The 18,594-nt window shown below is 36.3% G+C and overlaps 1 protein-coding gene across 1 annotated transcript in view; it reads left to right on the top strand.

Annotated features, from left to right (window-relative positions):
• LOC115455911 overlaps window positions 1–18,594 on the top strand; it is a 152,644-nt gene that overhangs the window by 8,816 nt on the left and 125,234 nt on the right. Inside the window, exons 2-4 of the mRNA XM_037443763.1 lie at window positions 4,310–4,522; window positions 10,053–10,190; window positions 15,046–15,204. Coding sequence (XP_037299660.1) covers window positions 4,520–4,522; window positions 10,053–10,190; window positions 15,046–15,204 — 300 coding nt within the window. The 5' untranslated portion in view covers window positions 4,310–4,519. The remainder of the gene's footprint in view (window positions 1–4,309; window positions 4,523–10,052; window positions 10,191–15,045; window positions 15,205–18,594) is intronic.

The following is an 18,594-nucleotide window of genomic DNA, read 5'->3' as shown; positions in this document are numbered from 1 at the left end:
TCGATTGTCAAGGAATAATCATGTCTCATCAGTCGACACTCCACCTGAATTCCACTCGACTTACAATCAATTGCAGTAGGGTTTCTTTGCCGTGGCCTTATATAAAAAACTGTAATAGTTTTCATCCATCCATCATCTACCATCAATATTATGTATGGGACAGTAGCGAGAGGTGAAATATTCCGAAAAGGTACCCAACATAAAATGTAGGTACTAATATGCATGAGTGTGGTCTGCAAATCGTTCTAATGATAATTAGATGATTCTACATAATTTTTTTCAAAAAAGGGAAGTCGACAGGAATCGATTTATTTGGCCCCTTCGCCACTGGTATGGGTTAATTTTATGCCATCGGTGTTAAATTTAATCAGTAGAAATGCTTATTTCCTACAGTGCAAATGGCTGGAGAGCTAAGCTACATACAGGTTCAGAATCTCGGAAACTATTTATCATACTTCAGTCTACTACTTCCAGGTAAGCTCTAAGTAAATATAAACCGGCTATGAATGTGGGCAGATTTCCGAATAGATTTCTAAGATCGATTGGTTACGGATAGATGACATTGGTCTTGTGTTCATTACGGGGTTGGATCTAAAAGATTTTTTATTTAAACCTGGATTATTGGCAACACTTAACATATAATTATTATTAATTAATTATCCATTTAATTTGACGATATTTTTCTCTCTATGCCTAATTACCTTAAATATTTTTTTATTATTTATAGACGACATTAATATGATAATATATTGTTTCTACATTCAAAATTTCCCGACTTAAACTAATGAGACTTTAATGATCTATAATTTTCTTTATTGGGCAGACATTATTGTATTTAATCACTATGCTAATGGAAGCAGAGAACATCTAGGTATTACTATGATTGTAAGTTCAATACCCTATGCTTTTATTAGTTTTCCATACTCTAAAAATATACATCAAGGCAAATGTATGTCTTAAGGTCGAATGCTTCGAATTACCAATGCTCTATCCAAGGGCAATCCTGGTTGACCGCAAAGGTTAGAAATTGTATCATATACTTATTGTAATTGAAAGCCTACGCATTATGAAGTTATTGATGATCCACGGGAGGTAATTCGACCTTGTTTACCGAATTCACAACTAATCAACTTAAAAGGTTATCGTATTGCATTCTTTTATGAAGCAACGTCACACCAAATAATGTTTATCTCTTTAAAATATAGACGGGTGTAAAGATCTGATAATGAAAAGAAGGTAAGGTTTTAGGTACCTACTGATAATCGGAAACTGGAAAACATTTTAGAGTTAATAATATATCTAAAAAAATTTAAAAAAAACACGCTGCATAAATTTTTGTTTTCATTGTATTATGCCAAGGAATCGTAAATCATACAGCCAAATCAAACACAGCTTTATTCGTTTTACATTTTAGGAATAAATAGTTGGGTGTCAACAAGATGTCCTTTAAACGTTGTACCCTCTAAACGTGACATAATTTATTTATAGCGATATTATTATTCCTGTGCTTGATTGTAATTGCATTCTCATGTTCGGTACCCCGTAGTACGTACAAATAACCCTGTTTGCCAACCGTCCTGTTGTACGTGGGAGGAATTTGTTTGTTTTCTTCGTCGTAAGCGTTTGTCTGCGGGAGGTCGCCATAAAGGACGCTGCGCTGACAGTTTTATGACCCGCGGAACATTTCCATTGAATTTTTTATTGCAGAATTGCAAGACTATTCTTCACTCTCTATTTTCATTTCCAACGGTAGTTTAGAAAATGTTTTCCGTATGGAGATTTCCGATGTCTTTATTTGTTTTGGGTTCGATTAAGAGGTCTTTAAGGAAGAGTTTATTCATGCCTTAAACGCCAGCAACGCGTGGATGATATCGCACGTTGAAAACAAAAGTGGCATTATACGAAATTTTACGGTACTGAGTTAGAACGACTTTTGAAATTGCAGAAAAAACTACGTCATAATATCCAAAGACCCATTTCTTAATAGGTCACTTAGGGTATCACTAGATGTCACAAGTGTCTCTTCATACTTTTAAGTTTTGTGTTTGTTCGTTAAACATAAACTGGGGCCTTATTCTCTATCCCGCACGGTATTTTGACAGTGCGTAACAAGCACTTAACACAACGCATCATGTTTAGGACTATAGAAATTTGGCTTACAGAATACCATTCCACGCACATTTCTCGAAGATAACATGACACGGCGGCGTTACGCGTTTACACTATCATACAGAATAAGGGCCCTGACACTAATCCAGTTCGTGTCCAGTCGTCAGCGACAATGAATGTCGCTCTAACTCAATATCGTCAAATTTCGTATAGTGCCACTTTTGTTTTCAACGTGCGATATTGTTTGGTGCTGTGGATATAATGGTGATGACTCGCCATCAGATGACCCATTTACTTATTTGTGTTAGAATATGGGCAGCAATAAAAAAAGGCTCTTTGATTGACTCACCTTTATATTTCTATCAGATCTTACTGCTTACATAATATCACAAGTCATCCATCTTATACTTTGTTAACCATTGAACAAAGATATTTACGATAGCCAACACCATCATTCTTTATAACATTTGTCATAGGCAGCGAGCGGGGGAAAAACAAAATCACCATTTCAACAATTAGTTTCATCTACTATAAAAAAAACAGTTCCTACGTGTTTGCCTTATATATATACACTCTAACAAAATAGATAAGTCTGATAGACTGACTTACTAAGGTTGTCCGTGTGTGGAAAATGATAATATTATCCAGATATATGAAATGATGAGATGGTCTGCCCAATGCACATGTCAAAGATCTCTTTACGATTCCATTACATTTCTCAAACCGCACAATCAATGCATTGCATGAGATTGTAACTGCTCGTTGTGGTTGCCAGCTATCGGAGCGCTTAATATTTCAGCTTTTAGGATGAGAGCAAGTGTAACAATACTATTTCATTGAGCATTTTGCGATACTATTCTTTGTGGTCCATGAAATTATATATTAAAGGGTGAAATAAATAGTTACTTATATTGGCGATTAGTTTCATGGTTGTATTATTAATCATCTCCTTGAGTTATCATGCTAGGAAAAAACTAAATTTACTTTACATTGCTGACCTTTTTTCAAAATTTTAAATGCTTACACGGCGTTTCTTTGTTCATTTAATCCAATTAAACCTTCGTATGAATTTATATAACTGTAATAATAGATTATTTTAGATATTTTTTTATTTAATCAAATATATTCGTCGGTTAAAAAATGAATAAGACACAATACGTTACCAAGAAAGAGATGAAACGATTATCTCACCACACGCCCGCACTTTACAATATTTGAAATATGTATTGCTGCCCCATTTTTTACCAAATTTTGTTACTGGTTTTACAAAATAGTTTCTGTGTTTATTTGCTGTTAACGTATAATTGTTTAAATTGAACACAATAAAATACCCTATGGTTAATTACAGCGTTTTGTAACAGGTGTTTGGTGGCGTATGTGATTAGTGCTGGACTTTCTAATAAATTTTTATTTCGTTGTAGATTCTAGTTTGTTTCACAGACTATAGTCACACGGAACTATTCACTATTATCATCTAAAATTGTAAAAGAAACCACTAAAATGTATAGTTATGTTATTATATAATGTATTGTTAGTAAAGTATCTCTGGAATGAGAACTTTATAATTTGTACGATAGGCAACGTTCATGCGTAACGGTAAGCCTCTAAATACGAGACAAAAAAGTAAATATATTATTGGACGTTTGAGTTATTTTTGTCATCCACTCGAGTTTTAACGTCACAATGATAGTCTGTTTATTCCCATATTTATTGACGTTGCGATACGATGAGTCACGGAATGTTTTCCCCATTGTATCGGTCATCGGACAGGGGACCCGTCCTGTAATATTGTTGAGTGGTCAGTTATCGATTGTCAATTGCTGCGGAGCATTTGTAATTAATATTTTTTTGAAATCCGAACCTTGATATTTCTTTTTCATGACGATTTTGTATTTTTTTTTTTTATAGACAGTAAAAAAAATGTACGGCACGAGATATTGTTCCCATGTAATGCCGTAACAAGCTGCAGCTGTTCACGTGTTGCTGGTAGAATTTAACTGTGGGTATTGTTAGATGATATATATGTATGATGATGTCACGATATATATCTTCTGCCTTCAGGCTGAGAAAATAACAACCGAAGGAAAATATAAGAATTTTAATACTTATCAGTAAACAGTATCTTGCTATTAATTTAAATTTACTTATAGATTAATTCGTTTTTCTACGGATACCTCCAAATTATCTTTTTTTGTTCCAGAATCCAATCCATACAACGATTACAGTGCTCAAATACAAGTGATACATAATGTGCGCGGTGGTGGATCGGTGCGCGCGCGCAGCTACAGTGTCGGATGCCGTCGGCTGTTTCCGCGAGGGCTGTCAGTGAGGGCACAACATGGCGGAGAAGGTCAGCTGATCTGAAGCAAGCGCGCGCAAGCCTCACAGCAAAAGGCGAATAAAGCGCATCATGGTAAGGGATTTAGTGTAATAACAATTAACATATGAGTACCTTTTTCAATAAGTTTACCTTCCTGTTACTATAGGATAACCTACATTGCAGTTCTTTCATATTCGTTCTTTCATCATTGTGGTTTAGAACTAATACTTGAAATAGGTACCTACATCTTTAATCTGTCGTCTTTATTTCCTTTAATAATAATATATAATAATATCAGCCTTGTATTATATACTTGCCCACTGCTGACCACGGGCCTCCTCTACTACTGAGAGGGATTAGGCCTTAGTCCACCACGCTGGCCTAGTGCGGATTGGTAGACTTCACACACCTTCGAAATTCCTATAGAGAACTTCTCAGATGTGCAGGTTTCCTCACGATGTTTTCCTTCACCGTTAAAGCGAAAGATAAATTCACAAAGATAAATACACACATGATTTTTTTAGAAAAGTCAGAAGTGTGTGCCCTTGGGATTTGAACCTGCGGACATTAGTCTCGGCAGTCCGTTCCACACCCAACTAGGCTATCGCCGCGTATACAATAGAATAATTCCTTTAATACAATAGAATAATAATGATACTGCCATCATTGTAATCTGAGATAAAGTAAATTTAAGGTCGTCGAACACTAGTGGCATCTAAGAAGCTTAAAATAAGCATTAGGTTCATATTAGGTATTATGTACAACTGACAACCAAATAAACGGAGAGTGATGCCTCGGCATCCCAGAGCTTGTTCCCAAGTGTCTTAGCCGGGGCTAACCGAATTTCCAAAAGAAAATCACATCGCATGAAATGACTGCTGTTACGGTTTTATTTCCTACGTAAATAAAAGCTTTTTAGTTCAGTGGAGTTGGCACTTAAAATAATGAACAAGATAACGCAAAATATTATATAGATGCCTTATTTATCTGAAGATTTTGTAGTTAGGGTAACAAATCGACCATGAATTAGACGAGTGTATGAATTTTGAGATAAATACTTTTTAAGATGAAAATAATTGTATTTCATATGTTTTTAGGCAATGGTTAACGTGTTATATTAAAACTTTTGGCAAAATATTGGGTTAATTCGCTGACTCACCAGTACAAGGACGTATGTAAAATTTTACTTATGCTAAAAAAATGTGATTAAAATTTTTCATGTTGGTAAATTACTACATTTTATCGTGCCCCCTTTATTTATTATCTGGGACTGTTGGAAATTAATTAATTGGTTTTTAATAAAAAAAAAACTTGAATTTATATAACATACTAGCTTTTGCTCGCGGCTTCGCCCGCGTGAAGGTGTTTTCCAGGATAAAATTCCACTGTTTGATAAAAGTCTTGCTACATATTTTCCCGGTACTTATAGGTTCAAACTAATTTTATCCCCAATTTATAATTTCAATTCAATCAGTCGAAAATCTAAGAACATTTATACAAACTTTCATCCCCTATTTTATCCCCTTAAGGGTAGAATTTATCAAAATCCTTTCTTAGGGGATGCCTACGTCATAGTAGCTTTATGCATGTAAAGTCTTAGCCCGATCCGTCCAATGGTTTGGGCTGTTCCTTGATATATCACTGTCAGTCACCTTTGAGTTATATATTATATTAACAACTGAAGTTAGCTAAAATTGAGTTTCTCGAAGCCGACCACTATTTATGTACTATGTATTTTGAGACTATGCAATTTTGTCGCGTTCGCGATTCACTTTCACTTTTGTTGAGTTTCAGAACGCGATATTAGATCCTCCAACGCGCACGCGAATTTGAACTTTATGCAGCGGTAATAAATTACAAATTGACTCTCCATTTTATTTAGAAAACGTTTGTATGGGAAATAGAAAAATGCTGTTTTGAGGATTTTCCCGGCAATTATTCGAATTTTTCTCACCTTTTAAACCTTCCCTAGACCTCCACGAATAATTCAAGACCAAGATAAGATAAATCCGTTCAGCCGTTCTCGAGTTTTAGCGAGACTAACGAACAGCAATTCATTTTTATATATATAGATAGATCAATTTATACATCAAATATATCACGGAACTTTGTAATAGTAAGAAAGAGAATTCATTAAAATATATAGAGTATTTTTTAAGAATTTGTAAGGTATTAGATTTGCCCGTGGTTTCTTCCGCTTGGAATTCATTTCAGTCTATGTCCTCTCCTGGAGTTTTAGCTTATTTCTTACTAATTTCTGATTAATCGTTTGAGCGTAATAGACAGAATTACTTTCCCATTTGTTATGTTAATATGAATGTGCCCAAAGATTTTGTTTAGTTCATAATTATTGCTGCCTTTATTTTTACAAAACTTTTTTACTCATTTTAAATGTTCGTTCCACAAAGGTCATTTGTTTCACATTTGTGTGGTTTCTTCAAATTTTCCGTGTATTCATGCGGGCTCGAAGTCCCTACTTTATCTTTACGGGCAAGGTTAATGACTAGTATTTGCTGATGTAGACACATCTTTAACTTTTTTTTACTGCAGAAAGATATGTAGTAAACAATAGGCAGTTAGAAATTTTATTATATATACTTATAAATGCGAAAGAAACTTTTCGATTTCGATTAAATTTTGTATGAAAATAGTTTGTGGCTCTAAAAAGAACACGGGGTACTTTTAATTCCAAGAAAATATATAGCGGAACTTGTATACCGGAAAAATTTCCCACGGGAGAGCCGCGAGTAAAAGCTAGTCTTACTACTTATATTACCTTGCTTTTATCTAATTCTCACTAATATTATAAATGAAATGTCTGTAATTTTTTTTAGATGCTGGTATGTTTGAAGTAAATGCAGAATCAAGTGACCGAATTTAGATGAAAATTGGCAGACGGATAGACTATGTTCTGGTTTAACACATAGGCTATTTTTATTGCGGTAATTTGCTCCCATGGGAAAATAAACGACTTTTTATATAGATGGCGTTCGAGTTGTACAGTGTTTTAGGGACTTTTGTAGGTAAAAGTAAAGGCTAAAAAAAGGAAAAGGGTTTTCACGTGAGTGAAACCGCCAGTAACACGCAGTATTAAATAAAACTACTTGGCAGGTACAGATATATTTGTATTTTATACCTTATTTACTTTGTGAAACACTGCATTAAATATCTTTATTAATAACCCTCTTGACACCGTAGGTTGTTCGTTTTGTACTGTTATGTTAGCAAGCCCATTATGAATTCATACGCCACGTTCAATAGGATTATGATTTCACAAAGCTTACGGGGCGGCGTATAATGAGAGTTGATTTGTAATTTCAAACCTTTCTACACACCGAAGCCTCCGACCCAGCCTTAAAATTGGTGCTGATTTTACTAGTATTATAAGAACTGCGCATGCTACGCGCCGACATGTAAGGCGGAAGGTCATATTAATAATGAGTTGATTTGTAATTCTAAACCTTTCTACACACTAAAGCCTCCGACCCAGCCTTAAAAATTGGTGCTGATTTTACTAGTATTATAAGAACTGCGCATGCTACGCGCCGACATGTAAGGCGGAAGGTCATATTAATAATGAGTTGATTTGTAATTCTAAACCTTTCTACACACTAAAGCCTCCGACCCAGCCTTAAAAATTGGTGCTGATTTTACTAGTATTATAAGAACTGCGCATGCTACGCGCCGACATGTAAGGCGGAAGGTCATATTAATAATGAGTTGATTTGTAATTCTAAACCTTTCTACACACTAAAGCCTCCGACCCAGCCTTAAAAATTGGTGCTGATTTTACTAGTATTATAAGAACTGCGCATGCTACGCGCCGACATGTAAGGCGGAAGGTCATATTAATAATGAGTTGATTTGTAATTCTAAACCTTTCTACACACTAAAGCCTCCGACCCAGCCTTAAAAATTGGTGCTGATTTTACTAGTATTATAAGAACTGCGCATGCTACACGCCGACATGTAAGGCGGAAGGTCATATTAATAATGAGTTGATTTGTAATTCTAAACCTTTCTACACACTAAAGCCTCCGACCCAGCCTTAAAAATTGGTGCTGATTTTACTAGTATTATAAGAACTGCGCATGCTACACGCCGACATGTAAGGCGGAAGGTCATATTAATAATGAGTTGATTTGTAATTCTAAACCTTTCTACACACTAAAGCCTCCGACCCAGCCTTAAAAATTGGTGCTGATTTTACTAGTATTATAAGAACTGCGCATGCTACGCGCCGACATGTAAGGCGGAAGGTCATATTAATAATGAGTTGATTTGTAATTCTAAACCTTTCTACACACTAAAGCCTCCGACCCAGCCTTAAAAATTGGTGCTGATTTTACTAGTATTATAAGAACTGCGCATGCTACGCGCCGACATGTAAGGCGGAAGGTCATATTAATAATGAGTTGATTTGTAATTCTAAACCTTTCTACACACTAAAGCCTCCGACCCAGCCTTAAAAATTGGTGCTGATTTTACTAGTATTATAAGAACTGCGCATGCTACACGCCGACATGTAAGGCGGAAGGTCATATTAATAATGAGTTGATTTGTAATTCTAAACCTTTCTACACACTAAAGCCTCCGACCCAGCCTTAAAAATTGGTGCTGATTTTACTAGTATTATAAGAACTGCGCATGCTACGCGCCGACATGTAAGTCGAAAGGTCAAATTACTGTTGATCACTCCGAGCCGCGGACGCATGCAGCTGACAAGTTTTCCGACCTGCAATAAAGTGGTGCATTATTGGGCTAACTCGTCGACTTAAAAGGCGAAATTATTGTTGCGCGCTCGGAACCGCGGACGCTTGCAGCTTATAAGTTTTCCGACCTGGATAAAAGTGATGCAAATGTTTATTCAGCTAACTCGTGGACTTAGCAAGCCTTAACGACACCGTTTGGTGTGTAGAGAGCTTTACTTTTAAAAGAATCTGTTTTTTATCCTGTCACGGAAAACAGATTTCACTGTATTAGAAATAATGTACCAACAAGTAAAATTATGCTCGACCACCTTACTGAGATGGGAATCGCCAGAATAAACCTCTCTAAGAGTTGTTTACAATAATGCCAGTGTTGACTAGACGCGCAAAATCTAAAAGAATAAAATCGCATTGATTCGCCTGCTTATACATTTATATAAAACTACATGCATTAGGAACGTAGCGCGACGTGTCGAGCCGAATTGCCGCGCATACAAACCAAATTTGATTCCGCGCAAATTGAAGGCATTTACGTTGGTTGCTAACTTGGTATTTAATCTGTAAGATATAGGATACATATTTAATAAAAATAAAAATTATTTATTTATCACGTAGGCGAACAAAGTTGTACCTAAGATACAAGCCTGGAGTTTCTTTCTGCCTTTCTTTTTCGGGTAGTCATCACTGAGGTAGTTAGTGAAAGGCTGGTAGGTTAGCTAGGTTAGGGCTCATGTCCTCGCCGGCGATGATCGCGACGCGTTATCCTTTATTTCCCTTTTTACGATAAATTATACATTATTTTGACGTATCATAAGTGCAACTATGTTCGCCTACGTGATAAATAAAATATCATATTTTATTTATTTATAAGTGAGTAACAAACTGGTTAATGTGTGTGTTTGTGTATATTGTAGCAGGTATTCGGCGAGTGGGCGCAGGTGGAGGTGGTGGAGCTGGTGAACGACGGGTCGGGGCTGGCGTTCGGCATAGTCGGCGGCCGCTCCTCCGGCGTCGTCGTGAAGAGCGTGCTGCCCGGGGGCGTCGCCGACAGAGTGAGTCTTAATTCCTCTGCATTTTTTTATATGTCACCTCAAATTGGCCCTATTGCATCTCATGGTAAGCGGAGTAGACTCCGGGTAGAGTATCGACTGACGAGAGTTGAATGTCGCCCGTCGATATAAGCCTTTGCATTTTTTTATTTGTCACCTCAAATTGGCCCTATTGCATCTCATGGTAAGCGGAGTAGACTCCGGGTAGAGTATCGACTGACGAGAGTTGAATGTCGCCCGTCGATATAAGCCTTTGCATTTTTTTATTTGTCACCTCAAATTGGCCCTATTGCATCTCATGGTAAGCGGAGTAGACTCGGGTAGAGTATCGACTGACGAGAGTTGAATGTCGCCGTCGATATAAGCCTTTGCATTTTTTTATTTGTCACCTCAAATTGGCCCTATTGCATCTCATGGTAAGCGGAGTAGACTCCGGGTAGAGTATCGACTGACGAGAGTTGAATGTCGCCCGTCGATATAAGCCTTTGCATTTTTTTATTTGTCACCTCAAATTGGCCCTATTGCATCTCATGGTAAGCGGAGTAGACTCCGGGTAGAGTATCGACTGACGAGAGTTGAATGTCGCCCGTCGATATAAGCCTTTGCATTTTTTTATATGTCACCTCAAATTGGCCCTATTGCATCGTATGGTAAGCGAAGTAGAGTCCACATAGAATATAGTGCCAAGAGATGCTTATCCCTCGCCAGTTGATATAAGTATGCTAGCCTGTTGAAACCGGAACGCGATACTTTTACGTCGCTCACTACGGTGGGTTTCACACTTTGACTTGCTATGGTGGGTTTAATTGATTTTGTATTGTGGTCCCTATCCCGGCGGATAGAGATATCATACTACCAACAATTTTATGTGAAAAATCGCTTCACTTATAGCCGGTCTCAATATTTTTGACCGAGACGAACTTGGAGCTATTAATCATTGTTATAATATTTGTTACAATATGTTATAAAAATTGATTTAACGTAAAATGTAATGTAATAATATGGCAAAGAATTATAGTTGAAAACATAAAGAGAACTCAATAACTTTTTTTAAAACATAATATTACTGGTACTCAGTGCAAAAATAAAACGCTTCGGCTGGTGCACTAAAGTCACAAGATATAAGAAAAGCAGTAACAGTAAGCGTAAATCTTACTTTTGAGTTGAGATAACATGTTAGTAAGTTATTGAGACCGTATATTTGTATGCATTTAGACTTTATAGGTACTCATATCGCTAATTTAAGTTTTTACAAGAATCGATTTTCTTTTAGACATAGCATCCACAACATTACCATTGTGAATTTTTGTTTCCAATTTAGACATACAGACTGGCGAGACTTTAAAATCGTTTAAAACGCAGTAGACTACAAACCTATGCATATGCAAAATACGGGCGTGAACTAGTGTGGCAGAGTAGAAGTTTCTGTTGGAACATTTCGTCGCGCGAATTTAATGCGGGAAGCCAAATGGAAAATCGAGACGTATACGGAAATTTTCGTGTTATTTGATTTTCAAGTTTTAATATTAACAGTACCATGATTTATATGTTTACACGAATGTTAGACATTAAAATATAACTATTTTACGAATTTTATCTCGGTTTTTTACATTATAATTTTCTCCCGACGTTTCAAAGACTGCAGCTTTCATGGTTACAGGTGGGACTGAAGTGTTGGGCATCCGAAAAGTCAAAGTTACAATACCTTACATTTTACAAAATTGTTTTATCTTTTGACGGTGCGATCTACGCAGAATGAGCGCTAAACAGTGTTTTGTAGTCTGGCAGCTGTTACGAAATACACACACACACACGCACATTGTTATCCTCCTGGATAAATTAGAATACAGTTTCACCAATTTTTCTGAATAACAAAGGTTACTTTATACGTCTGAAAAGACTCAAACAGACGGAGTTACGAACAGTAAGTAAAAACACAATTGGCTACAAGCTCAGTATTTAATCTACATATACTATTTGATAGAAACTCTGCTCCATTGCTAAATATCATAATATGCAAGTTTCCAATAACCGTGTAGATTTAATTCCTAGTTAAGGCGCTTCGACCGCGCTTGCGGTGTCGGCGGATATGTAATGCGCGTTTAATGGATCTACGAAACTGTTATAATACGAGTTAAGCTAGGATCTTTATTGAAATGTTTGATTTTGGTTATATGGTTATATGATTTGGTTATATTATTGGATATTATGACTTGTATTGTTAATAAAAAAGTGAATCTAAACGATTACAATAGGTATTTTATAGTTACGTAAGAGTTTTTATCAAGATATAGGTTTTAGAGTTACGTGATTGCCTCTACTTGAAAATGAAATAACGTTTCAACAGTTTGGGCTCTCAAATTGCAATAATTCGCAGTACTTTACCACAAACATACGCGTTTCAATATGGATTTATAAAATTACTTAGTAAAATATCGTCAATCATGTAAAATTATTACTTTACCCCATCGCAGAGGAATAATGATTTTTTTTTTAAGTAATATATGACAATTGAACACAAAAATCATATCTTGCACCTGCAAAAACACATTAACTCTACTAAATATATTCCTCGTCATTCTATCGAATAAAAAACCATTCTAAAACAATAAATCGCTTGATAGCAATCGTTAAATATATAAAACTCGGATGTTTAAGTTCCACAATCATATAAATCATAACCAAGGAAAAAACCAAACATTAAACAGAAATAGATGCACGATTGTGTAGTGATTAACGCGATTTGACTCGTGCGATTATTCGAGTAGTTGCAGTCATCGGTTTACGTTTCATTCATCAAATAATTTCTAATTGTGTGGGTGTTCAAACGGATCGATGACGGATTTGATAATAGCTAACGCGCAGTGCCTGTAAACAAATACTAAAATATGGTTTGCGTTAATGTTTGAAAACACCTCTGGATTTAGATTGGGTTTGATCGGACAAAATTATGTTGATGATATTCGTCAGGTCAGGATTATGAGAAAGCCAAGGCCGCGTCCATAATGACTTTCTTTTATAATGAAGAGGAATTATTTAATTGTAAATATTTAGAAAATAGTGTGTGTAGATCTTCGTGGTAAAATTTTTATGTATGTAGTATGACTAGCTTTTGCTCGCGCCCGCACGAAGGAGTTTATCGAGATATTTTTTTTTCCGACTTACTTGGTATGTATCGTTATATTATGATCAAATGACACAAAACATTATAAATTGTAGCCTATGTGTTATTCTGATGTATAACCAATATGGCTGTAAAATTACACCCGAATCCGATTAGCAGTTTTTTCGTAAAAGAGGAACAAACATACATACATCCATCCTCATAAAATTTCGCATTTGTAATATTAGTATGATTATTATTCAAATAACTTTAAAATTTTGTATGAGCCTATGATATTAGATAGGTAGATAGATGAATCGATTGCAAGCTCAGTAGGTACTTGGCAACAAATAACCATAATAATAAACAGGTTTAGTGTTAATGTAGAAAGTACAAAAAGTAGAATGTTTACGTGTTATGTCAGCTGGAGAAATGAATTGTGTATCATATCGCGTATAAAATTGCTGCGCAGTACTCGCCCGGCAAAATAACAGGTTACGTCGTGTACAATAAAAGCAGTTGGGTGTGAGATAGATTTTAAATCACATTCGGTTTTTTTAACGGTACAATGTATAACTAGCGAGTATGTTTTCTCACAGTGTCGCCTCAACAGTAAGTAACCTGAATGTATTTACCACCATTATACATTGCCAAATTGATAATAAAAAAAACGTAATAAATTAAGAACCTTCTAATCAAAGACTTAAGGTCTAAATCTGAAGAAATAGCGTGCCTGTACGAATACAAAATCCTGAATGTGCCTAGTAGACACTGATTGTAACATACGAGCACGTGGCTCGTAAAACTAAGGGCTCGGCTCGATACACGGGCCGGCCATTAGGTTGCATTGACATTGATTTGTGTTACGTAGGGTTATTGTTAGTTACTGGCATGTCACGGCCAGGGTTACTGGCGGTGGTGGGGACTTTATTAAGGTAAAAATCGGTCCAGAATTTGGTTTTGACTACTGGAAAAATTGCATTTATTTTTTTTATAGCCGTAAAATGAGCGAGTGATCACCATAGTCCACGAACAACCGGAGTTCGGTAAAAATAATGTTATCCACCAAAGACGAAGGAAAAGGAATGTTGCACCCACAAATCAAGGACAAATCTTTTACCTTACCTCTATTCAGTGACGGCGGTTGGGCTGGCCCATTGAATTAATTAAAACTTCTCTTCTCCATGTTCGTAAATCAGTTTGTTTAGTCTATTCTAAGTTCGAACTGCTTTCCGAACTGGTGGTAGAGTTAATATTGACGGAATCTAAATAATGTATAACATTTTACAGTTTCAAATAAATCAGTTCATTTCATTTCATAACTAAACTGTTTAATATATTTGGTTTAGTTCTTCTACGTTAGTTGATGCGGTTGGAATATATTTTATTTGTAGCATAGGCCAGCAAAAGCCGGCCCATTCATGTCATATATGCATTTGTCACTGGCTCAATAGAATAAAAGTTTATTATTGGCATAATATTCAACAGAAAAAAACACAAATCTTATATTATTTTTTATAACTTGAAGTTATTGAATCTACATTGGGCCTCCCATTTATCTACATGCTGAAATGCGACGTTATATTTCGATGGGATGCAAATGCGACTACATGTCTTATTGATTAACTGATTACTTTATGGCCGTTCCTTGCCTTGTCAATATGGTATCTAAGCGGGATCTGCATACCCTGTTTACGCGGAGCCGAAAGCTTTACAGCGTACCTATTATTGAGGGCTTTCCATGTTTGTGTACAGGATGGGCGCCTGCGCAGCGGCGACATGTTGCTGCGCATCGGCGCGGTATCGGTTGTGGGGATGTGCGCGCGACAGGCGGCGGCGGTGTTGCGGCAGTGCGGCGCATGCGTGCGACTGTTGGTCGCGAGACCAGCGGCTTCCAACGCGTTGCCTATGCAGGTAACTCGACATGTGCTATAGCGCATGGTAATGAGCTAATCGTCTCTCGATACGATTGATCCACGGACTAGAACGGGAGGTCATGGAAATTAAAGTCTACCATCGGTATAGATACTTTAAGTCTTGTATCTTAAAATGTCGTGATTGTTTATCAATAGCTTCATTAGAAAAATTAAATTAAATTTAATTTTGAATAGAGATAATAATATGTTTTATTTATTTTTATTTTGCCACGGCAATTATACGTATAGGCACAACCACAATCGACATAAACAAAAATCAACGTACTACAATTGTTTGGGTAGTAGGTTGAACTAGGGTCCAAATATAATATCAAATAACCAACAGAAGATGACCATCGAAATTCTTACCCCGGTTGAACACAGAATGTCATTCATTCCAAAAAGTCTGTTTTTTCATGTAGTCATTCCCATTTAGTCAAGTCTAAAATATCAGATGCTCTTTTGCCCAGTTATCTGCAAATATTCGTGACTGCGATCCTCGTCTAGGAGAATATTTATCGGCATTATTGCAGCCTGCTTCGGATACGGGATTTCAACACTTTGCCGGCCTTTGTCCTCCGTTATTGGACGCATATTTGCTTGCTAAATATTACGGTACATTTAGGCGTATAAATACATGACACTTATTGCCTAGTTATTGTTCCTATAGCAGGAGTTATTTAGGTCTAGTCAAGGGCCCTTAGTCGTTCTACTGATGCATATCCGTATTTTTGCAATTACGAGCGTTCTAGTCGAAGGACAGCTTTGATATGCATCCAGGTAAAAGATTAAAAAAACCGCCTATTTACATAAACCTTCCATATGTCCATCGATTATAACGCGATTAATTAGGAAAAGACGGATTCGCCCACAAAGACGGAGTAGTGCGTCTTGCTTTAATAAGGTTTACTCATGTAAGTAGTGTTGTTAGTTACAAATGTTAATATACTATTAGTTCATGCCCGCGATCTTGAAAATACTATTGTATGCTTTCTTCATTCATTTATTTTACACTTAAATGGTTTTAGCCGAATAAACAACTTTAGATTTTATAATATTAGTAGGTACAATGTATATTCCCTTAATAAAGTTTAAGGAAGATATCCACTGCCGTTTACGTACTCGACGCGTGACCCGGCGATTACGGCCGTCCTCCAGCCCTCTCGGCCGACCTACATACCGCAGCATTAATTGGACACGGGCTGAAAGAAAGTTTCCTCAACCTTTGCTCGATTTCAACTCCAATTACTACATGTATGTTTTCCCTGGTTTATGAATTCCTCTGCGACTTCATGCCGTTAATATTTGATAGGAATGGACTGTATCCATGTTTGACTATATTTTGGTCAAATCGTTATCTTCTTCTTAATCGTTGCCCCATAATGGAGGATCGTGACTCCTTCTGCGTTTCGAAATCTGTTACCAGTCGCTACGATCCGTCGCCTAGTAAGGAATCGTGGTCTGGTTTTTACGAATTTTCAGATACATATTGTAATAGATGTTTACCTTCATTGTAAAATTATTGATAACTAGCTTCCGCTCGCAGCTACGCCCGCGTGAATTTCGGACTTCAAAAATGGAGGAGGTGCTCAATTTGTCGGGACGTTTTTTTAAGTATGGTGGTATGCAGGTGGTCCGATTGTCCTGTCAGGGTCTGATGATGGGATCCTGGTGAAATAGAAGGAAGCTTATAGAATGATTCAGCATTCACGCGTGATGGCTTATTATTAGCGTATTTCATGTATAACTTTGGTGTTTCTATACCGATTTCTATGATTCTTTTTTATGGAATATTTAATAATGTTAACTTTTTAATTAGGGATGACTGAGAGTGTTATAAACGTAAGAGTAGACAAATATAATGAGAAAGCTTCGAACTGCTAAGCTATCGGGAGTTACACGTGTTATTGTGAGTCAACCATAAAAGATAGACATATGCTGTCGTGGGATATTTTTACATAATTTTAAGGAGAACATTTCCGTCATACATGATTTCTGTGTAGCTTTAACCATTAAGGTTGCACAAGCGACGGAAGCTTAAAAAATTGAGTAACTTCTCCCGTTTTCCCAACATTTCCCTTCACTGCTCTGCTCCTATTAATTGTAGCGTGATGAAAAGTATACTATAACCAGCACAGGAGTATGACAAATAATTGTACCAAGTTTCGTTAAAATCCGTCGAGTAGTTTTTGTTTCTATAACGGTTATACAGACAGCCAGACAGACAGACAGACAACAATTTTACTAATTGCATTTTTGGCATCAGTATCGATCTCTAATCACCCCCTGATAGTTATTATTTTGGAAATATATTTAATGTACAGAATTGACCTCTCTACAGATTTATTATAAGTATAGAAGAAGATAGATTATAAGTATAGATAACCAATCCATTATTGATAATAACCAATCCATGGTAAATAATCGAAATGTTATCTATCTAATCTGAAGATTTACAATACAATTTATGTAGGCTTTTAAACTCCGCAGGGATAGGCAGAGGTACAAAAGGTAAACCCATTTACTGCCGTGTGTATTCCCTCCCATTATGTGATAAGGAGCAAGCTTATCGAGCAGAAATTCTAGACTCCGGGCAGATACTGAGTAGAAAAACTCAATACTTTGTCCGACCCAGGTATCGAACCCGAGAACTTATTTCTTCTATTTCGTCTATTGCTTCTCACATTACAAATATTACTATTTAATTAGAGATATGAGTAATACTGTTACCGTGTTTGTTAAAGTCAGCTGCAAAGCTCGACAGGAAATAGTTTCCGCCTCTCCGATATTATTGAACAAAACGCAATTCTATTATATCAATAGCATACTTGGTTCGTGGCCAAATTCTGAAATGTCGCTGCATTTGGTTCTTTAGTGAATTTTATCGTGAGACGAAGCTATTAATATCCTTTTGAAATTTGTATGAAATATTCGGTACTAGGCTATCTGTTAGCTGGGAAAAAATTAAACTTGTAATTCAACGTGATCAAAAGGTATGACCGTTTATGTCCCATATTTTTATATTTCATAAAGGAATCAAAATCTATAGGGTACTTTCCAATGACCTAAAATAACGTTGGCGCATGTAAAGCAAAACACGTGAAAACCTAAAATATGTTTTTAAAAGTGACTTTACTATTAAAAATTTGTGGCCATTATTATGGTGCAATAACCGATCGAACAGCAAAGTTATGTTTGTCATGTTAGAACTTACATACACACTTAGATACCTTACCTACAAGTTTTTTTCTGAGCCTTCGGTACGCAAAGTACTTGTCCAGATTTTTTTAGTGGTGAACGTGCTCTTGTGTTAGTAGATAATGACTGCCTGTTGCTCAAGAACATAATATACTTACATTGCTGTAGGAACGCGAACAACTTTCGGAAA

The sequence above is a fragment of the Manduca sexta genome, chromosome 5 (assembly GCF_014839805.1).
Source record: "Manduca sexta isolate Smith_Timp_Sample1 chromosome 5, JHU_Msex_v1.0, whole genome shotgun sequence".
In the NCBI taxonomy this organism is placed as follows: Eukaryota; Metazoa; Arthropoda; class Insecta; order Lepidoptera; family Sphingidae; genus Manduca; species Manduca sexta.
The sequence above is the reverse complement of the archived record's forward strand: the minus strand, read 5'-3'. Positions and strand labels throughout refer to the sequence as shown.